Below are 14,541 nucleotides of genomic sequence, written 5' to 3' on the forward strand. Positions count from 1 at the left end.
CATTCATTAGTTATAATTTTATATTAAGTTCTTGAGATCTAATTTGAAACTATAGAAGTAAGTGGTGTCTTTTATATGTTACTCGCATCTGATCGATCTGTTGATATGTGATTTTTAACACATTTCTTTAAAATAATGGTCCATATGCCAATTAATTTCGACTTAATTTATAATATTTTTCTAAAATAATATTATTTTCTAGTTATCACGACAAAATCAAGTTTTTTTAATTATCAATTAATATGATGATTAGACCATTTTCAGACTAGTTAATGGGATATAATGTAGTCTCATGTTAGTATTATGTTAAATTTTGGATATCTAATTTAAAATTAACTGATGATAAGTACCATAATAAAATATTATATAATATACATGATTTATCAAAAAATTTGATGTGTGATTTTTCTTCAATATTCTCCTTTGAGGTAATAGATTTTCAAACCATTAATCTCAAGTTTTCAGCCAGATCTATCACATTTTTTTTATAAATACAAAAGTTCTTTTTAGTTCTCTATTGAATTGAATTTTTTGGGCTATCAATTTCTTTTATTAATTGGACTATTTTCAGGTTGGTTTAGTGAATAGGATATAAACCAGTTATAATATTATATTAATTTTTTGGATTTTTAATTTAAAACTAGTTAGCAGTTTCTATAAGATATCTGTTTCTACAATAATCTAAATCTTTTATATATTATTTATATCTTGTCAAAATTACGATGGGAAAATGTTTTTCCCAAGATTTTATTAAATGAAAAACTGTACTCGTAAAGATATTAATTCAAATATATCCTATATAGAACAAGGGGTTACATGAAGGCCACACCGATGCTGAACCGAGGAGATTCTTGAAGACCAAAGACGATTCAATAAGATATTCTCCATTGGTACAATGAGAGAATTGATATACACAAGGAAAACAAATTTTGATTCGACCGCAGGAAGGGAAAAAGAAGATAAGAAATCAAATCTATATCACTGTGTATCTCTAAATCTATCAGGAGATTTGGATGGTTGTACTTGTGCCATGTGAGAAGACAATGTACTTGCTTTGTGGCCTTCTTTAATTTTTTCGATATAAAATAAAATATGATCAAGAAAAATTAATATGCACAGAAGATATAGGTCTACAATGTCCGATGTTCAAGAAAAAGTCTACACTTGTCCTTTTTATAGATCTTTCCTGCACACGAAATTTATATATTAAAGGTATCCAAAATATGGATTTAAGTTGCAAACATATTAGCTTATAATCCTAAATTTGCTAGTTGATATAATTATCTGTAAATTTCAAATATTTCTACGTAACTATTCTTTAATATATTTTGGAGTTGGTAGCTCTAATAAGAAAAAAAGAAAGTAAATTTTTAAGACAGAAGTACGCAGTTCAAGTTTCAATAGCCACAGAAAAAAATTAATAATTGATTCTTGTCTCTGGTTTAAAAAAATTATAGGCTTAGACGTATAATATTTTGCCAAAAAACAATTCTTTGGTGCCCATTACTCTTATTTTGTATTAAGCTTTTATGATATCACCAAAATACCATCCGAAGACTTGGAACCAAATTGTTTGTCAATAAATGAAAATACTAAAAGAAAAACTAGTGATAAGAAAAAAGAGACAAAACTGCATTTAAAGTGAAATTTGTTTTATAGTTTTATTGCGTAAAAAATTAATGGGAAAATAGAACCATCTACAGAAGGGTCCAATGGGGCATCCCCTACTCCTCATAAGGTAAATCAGGCCCTCTTCACGTGCATCACGCGCATGTGTTTTGTCACGTTATTGCCGTCTCATTCACACACTACACGACAGTGATCTCTATCCAGTCTAGCTATACGACACCGTATTGAGTTTTTTTTTTCTTTTGGATTGGACTATCTAATTTATGATAGTGATACAATACCAATACATCCGCAAGCTTGCAAATAAAAGAAATGGTCCAGCAACTGAAGTAACATGCACCAGTTAATAATTTGTTCCTCTCTCTCTCTCTCTCTCCCTCTCTCTCTATCACAATGTTAGATTTTCTGTATCTCCCCCATTTAGGTATCGTTTCAATCAGCTCTCTCGGTCCTACTAATTCAGAAGGGTACATCTTTGGGGTTAAGCCCTTTTTATTTGCGTTTAAAATAACATAACTTTCTGATGTTTATGTAAATTGGGGTACTTTTCCTCTTAATTAGTATTTTTTTCTATGTATCTTACTAATTACTAGACAAATGGTTTCGTTATTATTGTTTTTTAACCTGGTTAATTTTCTTTTTGTTCCTCATATCCTACTATATAAAAGGGACTAAATTCAAGGCTTTTGGGACTATCCACCTCAGCCAAAAAATCTCATCAATAAAGAATTAAAAATAGATGTCATTTAGAAGATAATTAACTAACATATGACTTGTAATATTTCTAGAAATTTTATATTTGTAACTGTTAATTTATTAATAGAATCATATATTTATATTGAATTATGTTCTATTTTTAATCATTAGATTTCAAGGGTAAATAAAATATTAATTTATAATATATATATAGTTTATAACTTTATATTGTAGTTATAAATAAAGAGAAATAATCAGGGAGGATGAAAAATCTCATGTACAATTATATAATTAAAATGGTAAAATGGTGAGTATGATGAGGTAAGAAAATTTGTTGTACAAATTATGATGTTTTCTTCGTCCACTAAAATGATTTAAAATAAAATATATATTCACACAAATAAGTCAATATTTGTTTTTTTTTTGGTAAGAGGTTAAGATTATCATTTTCTGAAAGGTTACACTGTTGTTTTTAAACAACCTATTATAACAAGGAAACAAAAACAACCACCAACAACTCAAGGTAAAAAAAGCCTTAAAGAGGTTTTATACAAGAAATATAAAAAAGAAGTAGAGAAGAGGAGAAAGAAGAACTTGTCGGGTAAGAGAGGAGACGGTCACGCATTATACGGTCGAGAGAGGCAAGGATGACTGATGAAGGTGAAGAGACAGCTGTGAACACACGAGCATTACGCTCTTTCCACAGCAGGTAGATAGATGACTGAAAGTAGAGCTTGATAACTGAAGTAGCATGCGCATCTGCGTTGACGCGAAGTTGATTGATCCAGACTGCAACATACTGTAGATCAGCCGGAGGAGAAATCCAAACTTCAGCAGCAAAAGGCTCTCATATCAAACGAGATAAAGAGCACTCAAAGAAGAGGTGATGGTGAGTCTCTATTTCCAGATTACAAAGGACGCACGTTCCTGAGACATTTAACCCCCAACGCCTCAAGCGATCCTTGGTTGGCAGTCTTCTCCGCAAAGCCAGCCATGATATAAACACATTACGTGGAATATGTTCCTTGAACCAAATAGTTTTATGCCAATATTTGTTGTTGATAGTGTTTATATTCTTTTCTGACATTAGTATCCATATTTTTTAGTAAACTGATCCAAAGAGATTAGTTTGTGGAGTTAACCAAACGAGGATTATAGTGTTTACTTTGGAAAAAGTAATAGGTTGAATAATAAATGGCGTGCATGCTTTTTCACATGGAAATCTGCACATATATTAAAATTGTAAGATTTGAATCATAGAGAAAATATAGTGCATATGACTGAAGTTGGTCCATTCTGAAACTAAAGATGGCTAAAATTCTTCTTTGTCAAAATGCATAGATGTGAATCTTATATGAATAGAGTTCTCCATTGCTTATAGCAGTGTAATAAACTCCGTGTGTAAAGGATAAAAAATGTTATATAAGTGAAAACAAAAATTATGATTTTTTTTCTTGTGCCTATAGGCTCTTCGTAATTTGAAGAAGAAAGAACATATTGTGTCAAAATCTTTGGCTCAGTCAAATTTTATCCAGTTGTTTATAAAACTGTTGTTATCTGATTCATGTAATTTTTCAGTGTTGATTTAAAAGCCCAAAAGACCCATCTATACTGACTTTTTGATATATTTTTTTCTGTGATTTGAATTTAAAAATAGATAAAACTTTCGATAAGTTATGTAAACTCAGAACAAGTATTTAGCTTTAGAAAGCATTTACATGTTTCAAACTTATAATATATACATAATGTTTAAAATTATGCATATAAAATCAGTGTAAAATGTGCTTGAATATGTTTCTCTTCTTTAATGTGTTAATTGTACTATATATAACATTATTTTAAAATTTCAAAAAGTTTATGTCACATACAAAAAACCATCAATAAAAATATAATTACAACAAAAAAAATGAAAAATTATAAACATATAAATTTAAATTAAGAAAAACTAACATTGGAAAAACAAGAAGTTAATGTAAAAGAAAAAAACCGACAAATAATATAAATTTATAAGACACAATCCGCGCGAAGCGCGGAAAAAATCTCTAGTATATCTAAACATTATTAACTATTAGAGTACTAGACTACAATGAAAACATATTTGTGTATTTTTTCTTTGCTACTTCTCAGAAACTGTAATCTACACGATCTAACTACTCGAACCCTGCCCCTACCTAACTTTAATGATACTGAAAAATGGAGAGTAATACTAATATTGATGTATCTAATCCTTTAATATTAAAACGAATATAGAGTCATCGATTTTTTCCTGACAAAAACAAATATCTCTGTGTGATTATTACATGTTATTGATACATGTCAGAATGAATTATATCATCATATGAGTTTTTTCATTAAAACGGTCTCTTGTCGTTTCCGAAGAAGATCGTACAAAAACCGGAAACTTAAAAGCTATATTCCAAAACACAGTTACCCGTATACTTTTTTTTTGCCTCTACGGAGAACCCAATTATGTCGAAATGTTTTTTTTTTTTTTTTTTGTAACTGATATGTCGAAATATTTTCACAAGAGAATATTACTTATGGAATAGAGGATGGGATGAGGTAGCTCACTTGGTAAGGACCCTGTGGACCAATTGTCATGCTCACGGGTTCGACGCCAGGCAGAGGCGAACTGCCCATTCTGTCACCAAATGCGGTACTGGGTGTTGGGCCTTGTCCCCAGCCCAGGTACAGCCCTCCCGGGTGAAGTGGACCGCTGCCTAACCGGGCCCAGGGGAATGATCCACGTAAGTGGGGAACCCCTGGATTATCAAAAAAAAAAAAAATAGAGAGAAAACGCTTCAGTATAACTAAATACTTTTAAAGTATTTTTTAATATTTAATATATTTATTTACTTATTTATTCTAAGACACTACTTTATATCTGTAACAATAATTTATGTAAAAATGCACTAAAATTTGATCAAAACATCATGGGTCCAAAAAAGAACGTACAACCAACAAAACTATTTATTAGAGATATATTAGGGAACTATATATATATTTTACGTACCAACTATTACGTATCATCTCAATAATATTATTTAAAAAGTCGATTTTATGATGGTTGATTACATAGATATTTTTAATGAATTAGATATTTTTAATGAATCCGAAACAATCACTTTCAATTGTCGGAAAAAAACATGTGATTAAATTGAAGCCATTACACCCTAATCGCATCTAATAACCAACCCGCACAATCTACAACCATTCATATTTAACATTTAAAACTCTCTAGTTGACTAAAATTAAACATTTGGTTACTCTTACTAACAAAATTCATTCGTGTATAGATTCAGTTTCACAGACGACATAATCATATGTTGTTACGCGTAGTACGTAACCATATGTATAGTGAACTATATTATACGCGTATCTTCTCGTCAAACTAACGACTTGATTACTTGAGCATTGAAATGACGTAAGCACGTCTCATTGGCTAAATAACAAAATCGTTCCAAATACAATAAACACATGGTCATGCAGTCTAGTCACAATCAAATGTTTTAAATCTGGTGATTTTGACGTTAGGTAATTGTAAACTTGAGATGATATTGTAAACTCTCAACTTGTGTTCTTATATACAAAGGCATAAACTGACTTCCAAAACATAAACCTAGATAAACTAAGAAATATAACATAAAATAATGACGGATTAGCAAAGTAATCCTTATCTAGGATTCCCTTTTTTAATAGTAATAACTAGATTTTGACCCGTGCAACCGTACGGGTGTTTGTTTTAATTTTTTTATACATAAATTATTGTTTTAGAACATAAGTGGTATATATTTTTAATGTTAATCATATACTTAAATATTTATATAACTATTTCAAATACAATAATTTTATAATTTACATGTTATAATTAATTAATTGTTTAAACCTTATGTATTTGCTACTTTTTATTATATATTTATCTTATTCTATTTGCATTTAGTTATTAAGAAAATTAATATATTCATGAGAAATATATTTAAAAATATTTTGTAATTAATTTATGCTAATTTCTGACCCGTATTTCAAAACTGGATTTCTTTTTACCAATATTTTTATGCTTATTCATTTTAGATAATTTATTATTGTATATATAAAAGTGTATGATATGTTAATTTTTAGACATGTATTATATAGTTTGTTAATTTTAAGCCGTTCTATCAACATATTATATTTTAAATAAATAGTTTATATTTATGAAAATAAAATTTATAAATTTATCAATTGAATATAATTTTATCATATTTATTTTAGTATAATAATTATATTTTAACATGATCATGACTATAAAAGTAGGGGAAATTACATGTTTACCACTTTCATGGTACCACTTTTCATTTTTACCATCACTAATGAGACATTTTCAAAAATACATTCTTCATTAAGTGGCAAAAGACTCTTATGCTCTTGTTATTTATATATATAATAAATCATTATTTAAATAAAAAAATCAAAAAATAAAAAAATAAAAAAATATAATTTTTTTATGTTTTCGAATTATACTTTTTCAAATTTGAACTTTTTTATAAAAAAAATTTGAATATTTTTTTCGAATTTTTTTTTTTTCAAATTTGTTTTTGAAAAACGAAAATTATGTTTGAAACTATTTTTTTAAATTTTTTATATATTTTTTAAGTATTTATATATTTATTAGAATCATAAATTTCACATTACCAAAACCCTACCCCACCCCTCAACTCTAAACCCTAAGTCTAGATTAGTTAACCCTAAGGGTATAATTGTATTTTACCCTTCATTAAAAGTGAGGGTAAAAGTGGTTAGTGTAAACATGAAAAGTGGTACTATGAATGTGGTATTTGTGGCAATTTCCCATAAAAGTAGACAAAATAGAATATAATTTATTTGTTTTCATTTCTAAACGATAACTTAAAATACATTAAGTTATTGTTTAAATATTACACAGATTTATTAGAATTTTTAAAATATAGTATATAAATATATATTATATTTAAAATGAAAATATATTATGATTAAAGTAGTTACAAAGATTTTATATTATTAACTTTAAAGAAATACATGTTAATTTTTATACATGTATTATATAGTTTGATAATGTTAACCCATCTTACCAACATATTAGATTTTATTTTTGAACATAAATATTTTATAATTACAAAAATAAAATATATAAATATAGAAATTTAATACAATTTTATTATATTTAGCTTAATATAATAATTTTAATTTAATATGATTGATTATGATTATATAATAACTAAAATATTATAGATTTTTTTATTTTTCATTTTATATAACTGAATATATTAATGTATAATAATATTTTAAACTAATTTCGAAATTAGTGAAAATATTTAAATATAATTTCGAAAATGAAGATCTTGTAAAAATCTTTTTAAACAGATTTGTTAGAATTTTAAAATAAATATATTTATATTTAAAATGAAAAGATATCAAAAGATACTATGATTAAAATATTTTAAAAATTATATTTATTATTAGTCTAAATTAAAATATAGTATGAATTTCTATGAATAGGTCCATTAAGTCCATTTTTAAAAAAATCACACATGAATCAAGGTTGTAACTTCTGTTTTAATATATAAGATATATACTATAATAATTGTATACTCAGAGTCTGAACTTTTTGTACTGAAAACAATAATTTTTTTACACGGTTAATTACGTCAAAATAAATACTTTTAAACAAAAACAAATAAAGTTTTAAAATAGTGGAGTCAGCTGACTCCATAAAGATTCCGCCTTTATATATATATTATTGTATATATCACTGTACATATCACAAATTATCACAACATCAAAAAACTATTAAAATAAATAGCTCAAGTAGTGTAGCTATATGGCTGATCACCAACATAATTATTGTTGTTGTGAAAATATAAAGCTCTAACGTCAAAAATTTTAGGATATAAATACTATGTAAAAGGTTATGCTAATTCACTCACGAATTGGTTTTACATTGAAAACTCATAACAAAATTGAATGAATATTGTACCATAGCCCGAACACATTCTATCTAACTGAATCAAAATCGATCCGACTATCAAAAAATGCCCGATTGATCCTAAATCGACTTGATTCTATTGGCATGGCGGTGTGACCGAAGCGAATTCTAGACTAAGATACTGTTGAAATTAATGGTCAAAAGAACTGTTATCTCAACGAAGATATGAGGATATAAATCTCAAAATCAATTCAGTAAAACATGGATAATATGTAAAAAGTTACTGCCAATTCACTTATCACTAATTAATTTTAAATTGAAAACTCGTAATAATTTCAAATTAACATCATCTAAATGTATGACTCTCTTACTAGCCATTCGTAACATAAATATCAAATAGATTTTAATCCGTATGCATACAGATGACAACCGAATACTATCTTAGATCACTGAGGCTATTCTTCTTATTTTAGTTAATACTACTTGATATCTGCATATGTTCATCTTCGTGTACCTTTCTCTCTTTATTTTTCATTTGTCACCTTTGTAAGTACTTTATAAATAACGCTTTATATAAAAAAATAAAAATAAATAACGTTTATATCTGCTTCCCTCGAGACCCAATCTTTACTAAATATTTTTAGGAAATGACAATGTTGAGATGTGTATTTTTCCTTAATTTAACGTTATGTTTACGTAAGATGACATGTCATATTGTTTATAACTCGGGCAGGGCCGGCTCAGGTGCAGGGGCGAGCAGGGCGATCGCCCAGGGCCCAAAAGAGAGAGAGGGGCCCATTATGTTTTTGAGTATTCAAAAAAAAAAATTTGTCAACTGAATATACGAAATTTAAGAGGCAGAACAGATACAGCTAGAAAATTATAGGAATGTTCGTATAGACTGATTTTTCTTTTCAAATCAAAAACGTTTCGCGTTCCCCAAATATCTTTTCCCCACTAAATTCTTCATTTCCCATTAGAATTCCATTTCCCCATATATAATTCCAAATTTTTTTTATTTTATGAGATCATGCTCTGTTCTATTAATATTATTTTATTTTTTAAAATAAAACTTTTAGTAACTAGGTTTATATATTTAGACGGATCAAAATTTTATTCCTAATTATATGTCACTTCTTTCTAGACAATTAGATTGTATCATGGTGAACATTGAACAACATTTTGAAAACAAGTGCTAATACAAATTTAAAATCTGATGGTATAAAAATAATTTATGTGAGAGAATTGTTTTTAATACGACTAATCACTTCTAATCCCGTACGTGAGCATGATAATATTTTAAGCATTTGGTTTCATATTTTGATAAACTATACAATTTTGTTAGGAATAAATAATATTTTAAAAGTTAAGGGCCTATTTTGAAAAATTGCCCCAGGGCCTATGAAATGGTTAAGCCGGCCCTGAACTCGGGTCGTCGTTTTGATTTCCCTCGTCTTTGTCTTCAACGAAAAACTAAAATGTAATGGCCAGAGATTACGTCGAGCAAAGGGTTTTTACATATTTATTTATAATGATTTCTTGAATCTCGATCCATCAGATTCTATAGATACGTGCGACTTGGATTGCTCTGATTCTAAAATTTTAATATTTTGTCTTACTATAATTTGTGGCGGTAAATTCATCTGCTATTTTGTTTGGATCGTTATAGCTATTAGGAATAAATGTCTCACATCGGATATTTGAAGGGATTCTAAGCAATATATAAGATAGATTGGTCACTCCACTTAGCACCAATTGGTTTTAGGTTGGAAGCACATCTAGCTTAACATGGTATCAGAGCCCGATCCACGCAGTCCAATCCGATCTATTATCGATCCACTCTAAAGTTGGCCCATTGATCCTTATCCGAGCATTCCGAGATTGACGTTCAAAGAGCCATCATCTCGAGTGGGGGTATTAGGGATAAATGTCCCACATTAGTTATTGGAAGGGATCCTAAGCAATATATAAGATAGATGAGTCACTCCACTTAACACCAATTGGTTTTAGGTTGGAAGCCCATCTAGCTTAACAATAGTAAAACAACTCATCTAGTTTTTATTCGATTTTTTGTTTGTTTTGTGTTTCCTACGAAGTAACTTTACACATTGAAATCGCACTTGAGGTTCATTTCAACTGTGATTTTTTTACTTTGTTTCTTAACGGGCCTTACTACTGGGCTTTTAAATAAGTAGTTTGAATTTAACCTATTAGCCTTTCAAATTCCATGGGTCTTTTCTATTTTTCTTATGGCTCTCTATTGTACAACAGGATAGAGTCAGTTGATCGGAACTGAATCAAAGGATCCAAAGATCTCCCTAGTGTTTACAGTGAGTTTGCAGCTTGATCATTGTTACCCAACAAGATGAAGAATAACGACAAAATTGTTATAGTCACAAACCGAATCAAGTAAACCAGTGCCTACATATGCAATTATGCAAACCTACGCAATTAAGATTTACATGAACCAAGAGTACAAAGAGCTTATCCATATAAAATCTACGCATAACAAGTCTCACTCACTAACAAACACACGAGAGAAGAAGCAAATGCAAACAACAAAAGGTTCCAATACTGGGGATTTAAAGTGCCTACGTAGTGTATAGGGAGCAAATAGCATCTTATCTATTCTTACTGTTTTTGAAAAATAGACGACTAATTTCAAGATTGTCTGTCAAAAAGTATGTTCATGCCGACAATTAGACGAGCTTTAGGTATGTGGTATTTCCTCTCTTCACTCAGAACAGGGTTCATTTGCAGTACACTTTAATTTTTACAGCTATTACAATCTTATATTTATAATATCTTTGTTCAATTTTACTTTTTAAAAAGATGAAAGCAGTTCGTATTTGGTCCCGATTTTAGTTCAAAGACACGTTTAAGCAGACAGTCCAACCAACAAACAAAACAAAATTGTGTGAAGGGAAGAGTTGGACAAGTGAAAAGAGTAAAAGCAACATCAGTCGGCTACGGTGCCACTTCCACGAACTCTACCTACTTCCATGCATTCTACTTCTCACCAACACTTCAATATCTTATACGAAACATAAAGTCTTCTAATTTTTCGATGTAATAGAAGTCAAGTATACTGTATATATATATGCCTTGGGGTCTGTTGCCCACATTATCGAAATTTATTTTCTTGTTTCTCTTAATCAAATAAAACCTATGGGTTATTACCTTGTTTTTAATACACTATCAGTTCATGAATATATACACATTCGATCTGTTTCATTTAATAAAGGTTTTAGGTGAATTTGAAAAGATATTAATATATTATGGTAGTTATCTCTACAGTATTTTTGACATGTAAATCCTTTTGGCCAATTCGATCTAGTATTAGAGAAACAACGACTTAATATAAATTAACTGTGCATCAAAGTCAAGTATTAACAAAAGGTTTTATTTTAAAGAAAAACGAAACTAAGCACTTCACAATTTAGTTATGTTTTTTACAACAACATTGAGGCTGAAATTAACAAAACCACAAAACAAACAAACACATTCGACGAAAAAAAAAGTCTCACGACGCTACATACGCAGCATGCTCATCAAGCAACCTTAACGCACCATTGCGGCGAACGCAACCGCAGTGGCAATGGCAAACGCAAGAAAAGCGCTCTCGCCATCTCCACCACCCCGGGAAGCAGCAGATGGTCGTGGATGGGGAGGTGGCGGTAGCTTAGGTGTCTCCGGTGGGAATGCCGGTGGGGGCAGTCCGGGAGACGATGGCGGGCCTGTGGTGTTGCAGTGGTCTTGGCCGTACCAAGTGTTTTTAGGGACGCTTTTGCTGAAATCGAATTTAACAGACTTGGAACCTTGTGCGTAGATCTCGATGGACTCCGGGACCCAACCGTCGGGTCCATCCCGTTTGATAGAGAGGGAGCATACAGGGCTAGTCAAACATTGACCTCTGACTTGGAATGTGTCAGTTGAACACTTCCCTAAACTCCCCGTTCCTTTTACCGATCCGCCTAGTCTCTCTGCATGCACCTATAACCACAAAATTAATTACATATATTATGTATATAGCGATTACATGCAAATACATATTATATAGTTAATTAGAAGGATAAACTATATGGTAGAATGAACCATTCATCTACATTTACTAAAGTTTAGCCTCTTATGAAAAAATATATTCCATTTATTCCTTTCTCCAAAAAAACATTCCATTTATTCATAACTAATTAGTGGGGTAAATATTTTTTTGAGTATCCTATTTGCCTTTTAGCGATTAATTTCATGATAATTAATTTTTAGAGCCTTAAGTTGAAGTTTAAACCGGAGTTTGTCTCTAAACTAACCTGGTTGCCATCCGCATCGCCAAAAGTGATGCTGATTTGATCTCTCGTCGACTCTGGAGAGAGGCAGCTCGTCATGACAACCACCGTATACGGACATGTTCCGGTCTCCATCTACAATATATAGAAAAAAAATATTCAGGTAACGAGATAAACCGGTTCTTGATTTTTTGCTAACCGGAAAAATTAAACAGATAAACAAAGAGAACCTGGATGAGGCTGAGGTCGAAGGCATGCGTGACGAAGATGAAGGAGAGGAAGAGAAAGCAGGAAGGGAGCGTCATTTCAAGCAAGAGATTGTGTCTGTAATGATGAAAAGAAGAGAAGAGAGAGAGAGAGAGAGATGTAGAAAGAGGCTCTCGTGAAGGACTTGTATAAATTGCATGATGTTCGTTGTCATCATCTGCTACTAATTTTCTCATGGACACTTGGCACAAGGAATCAACCTACTGAGTTCCAAACATACACTGATATGATAAACACGTCGCCGTTGATATTTTAACACAAACTAGATTTTGACCCGCCCTCAAAAGGGCGGGTATATTTTTGTTTTAACTATATTTTTTGTTTTAATTTTTTTTTCAGAAATTTAATTTTTATATTTGTGTTTTTCTATGTAATCATATTTACGTTTTTCTTTGTAGTCATATATATGTAAATCTTAATCAAAATCTATTTTATAAAATAATAGTAATGTAAAGATTGATTTGGCATACATTCAATCTTTGTAATTATATGTCCGTATATCCGTTTTTTTTAAATCATATTTGTTTGTTCTAGATCTTTACCCGCAGGTATAATGTCCACTTAATAATATAAATGACCAAAAATATTTATGTAAAATTATTTTTATAAATGCTAAAGAAAATATAGCAAGTGTGTAATGAAAATAAAATAACTGTGTGTAAGGAAAAGAATGATTTTGGTTTCCTATTACAAACGACTAAAATCAGGAATTGATCAAGAAATTTCATTTATAGTAAGTATTAAGAATCAAACTTATTTGATTATGCTTGGAATTGGTTAAACCGAGTTTTGTAATTAATAAATTTGGGATCAATACTATTAAATTTCAGTGGCCTGGTGGCAATTGTTGGTTCAGTTGCTTGGAATTAGTTTCCTAATTTTTTTTTTTGTCGGCAGTTTCCTAATTCTATACGACAAAAGCTTGTTGTGCATTTTTATTTATTTTTTTAATAAGTGGCATAATTGTAATTTTCATCATCTTTTCCAGATTTTTTTTTAGGGTTTTGACACTGTAAATCTATTTTCATGGCGGCCATCAACTATTTCCTTGTAAATTATCAAATTTTTGTGTGATTACGTATCAGTAGTCTCAAATACATAGATCTGTAGTAAAAAATCAGTTTTAAACATTCAAAACTCAAAAAAAAAAAAAAACGCGACCTTCGATTTGCTCGCCGCTTATGACGAAATCACCACGCCCAAGCACAGCTCTATATCTCGCAGGCGCTTAATCGGATGCCTTACGAGCATTTTCGAACATGGCCCTTTGTCTTATTTTTTGTAGTCTTCGACCAGTAAGTGGAGCGAAGGAAATCAGCTAGAAAGTGAATTCAGAAACCACAAATGGATAGATAATATAATTTGTGTACTCTGAATTTGTGTCTGAGTTCTCTATTTGTTTGTTACTGAAATTAATAGATGATCATAAAAATCGCTTTTAAAGAGAACCTGATAACTGCTTCTGCTAGAGGTAGAAGAAGTTATAAATTACAACATAGTTAGTGTTTTAATATAATTAGATGCAGTTATATAAAAATCAGTTTTTTTTTAAATTGGACTCAACTATTATTAATAGGGCATGTTCCTGTTTTAATAGTATTGATAGTAAAATACTATCCATCGTGGAAACATTTTTTGGTGTACGGCAGTTTTTTTCTTCCAACAAAAAGAAAATGTCAACCCATGGGCCTTAAGCAATTTCTTCGGGGCTCTTCAGGTTTTACA

General features: G+C 30.0%; 1 protein-coding gene across 1 annotated transcript; it reads right to left on the reverse strand.

Annotated features, from left to right (window-relative positions):
* Positions 1 to 11,648: 11,648 nt before the first annotated feature.
* Positions 11,649 to 13,007, reverse strand: LOC103847082 (embryo-specific protein ATS3). The gene is made up of 3 exons (XM_009124116.3): positions 12,780 to 13,007; positions 12,574 to 12,684; positions 11,649 to 12,259 (listed from the first exon to the last, which is right to left on the reverse strand). Exons 1-3 carry the CDS (start codon positions 12,990 to 12,992, stop codon positions 11,828 to 11,830), a joined length of 756 nt encoding a protein of 251 aa, XP_009122364.2. The 5' UTR covers positions 12,993 to 13,007; the 3' UTR covers positions 11,649 to 11,827.
* Positions 13,008 to 14,541: the final 1,534 nt, after the last annotated feature.

Source organism: Brassica rapa, chromosome A10, assembly GCF_000309985.2.
Source record: "Brassica rapa cultivar Chiifu-401-42 chromosome A10, CAAS_Brap_v3.01, whole genome shotgun sequence".
In the NCBI taxonomy this organism is placed as follows: Eukaryota; Viridiplantae; Streptophyta; class Magnoliopsida; order Brassicales; family Brassicaceae; genus Brassica; species Brassica rapa.

Bases quoted from the DNA above. Each gene is read 5' to 3' on its own strand.
- LOC103847082 (XM_009124116.3), bottom strand. From the start codon at position 12,992: ATGAGAAAATTAGTAGCAGATGATGACAACGAACATCATGCAATTTAT. The intron at 12,685-12,779 runs GTTCTCTTTGTT...TATATATTGTAG, and splicing joins TCGACCTCAGCCTCATCCAG to ATGGAGACCGGAACATGTCC. The intron at 12,260-12,573 runs GTTAGTTTAGAG...TTGTGGTTATAG, and splicing joins GCGATGCGGATGGCAACCAG to GTGCATGCAGAGAGACTAGG.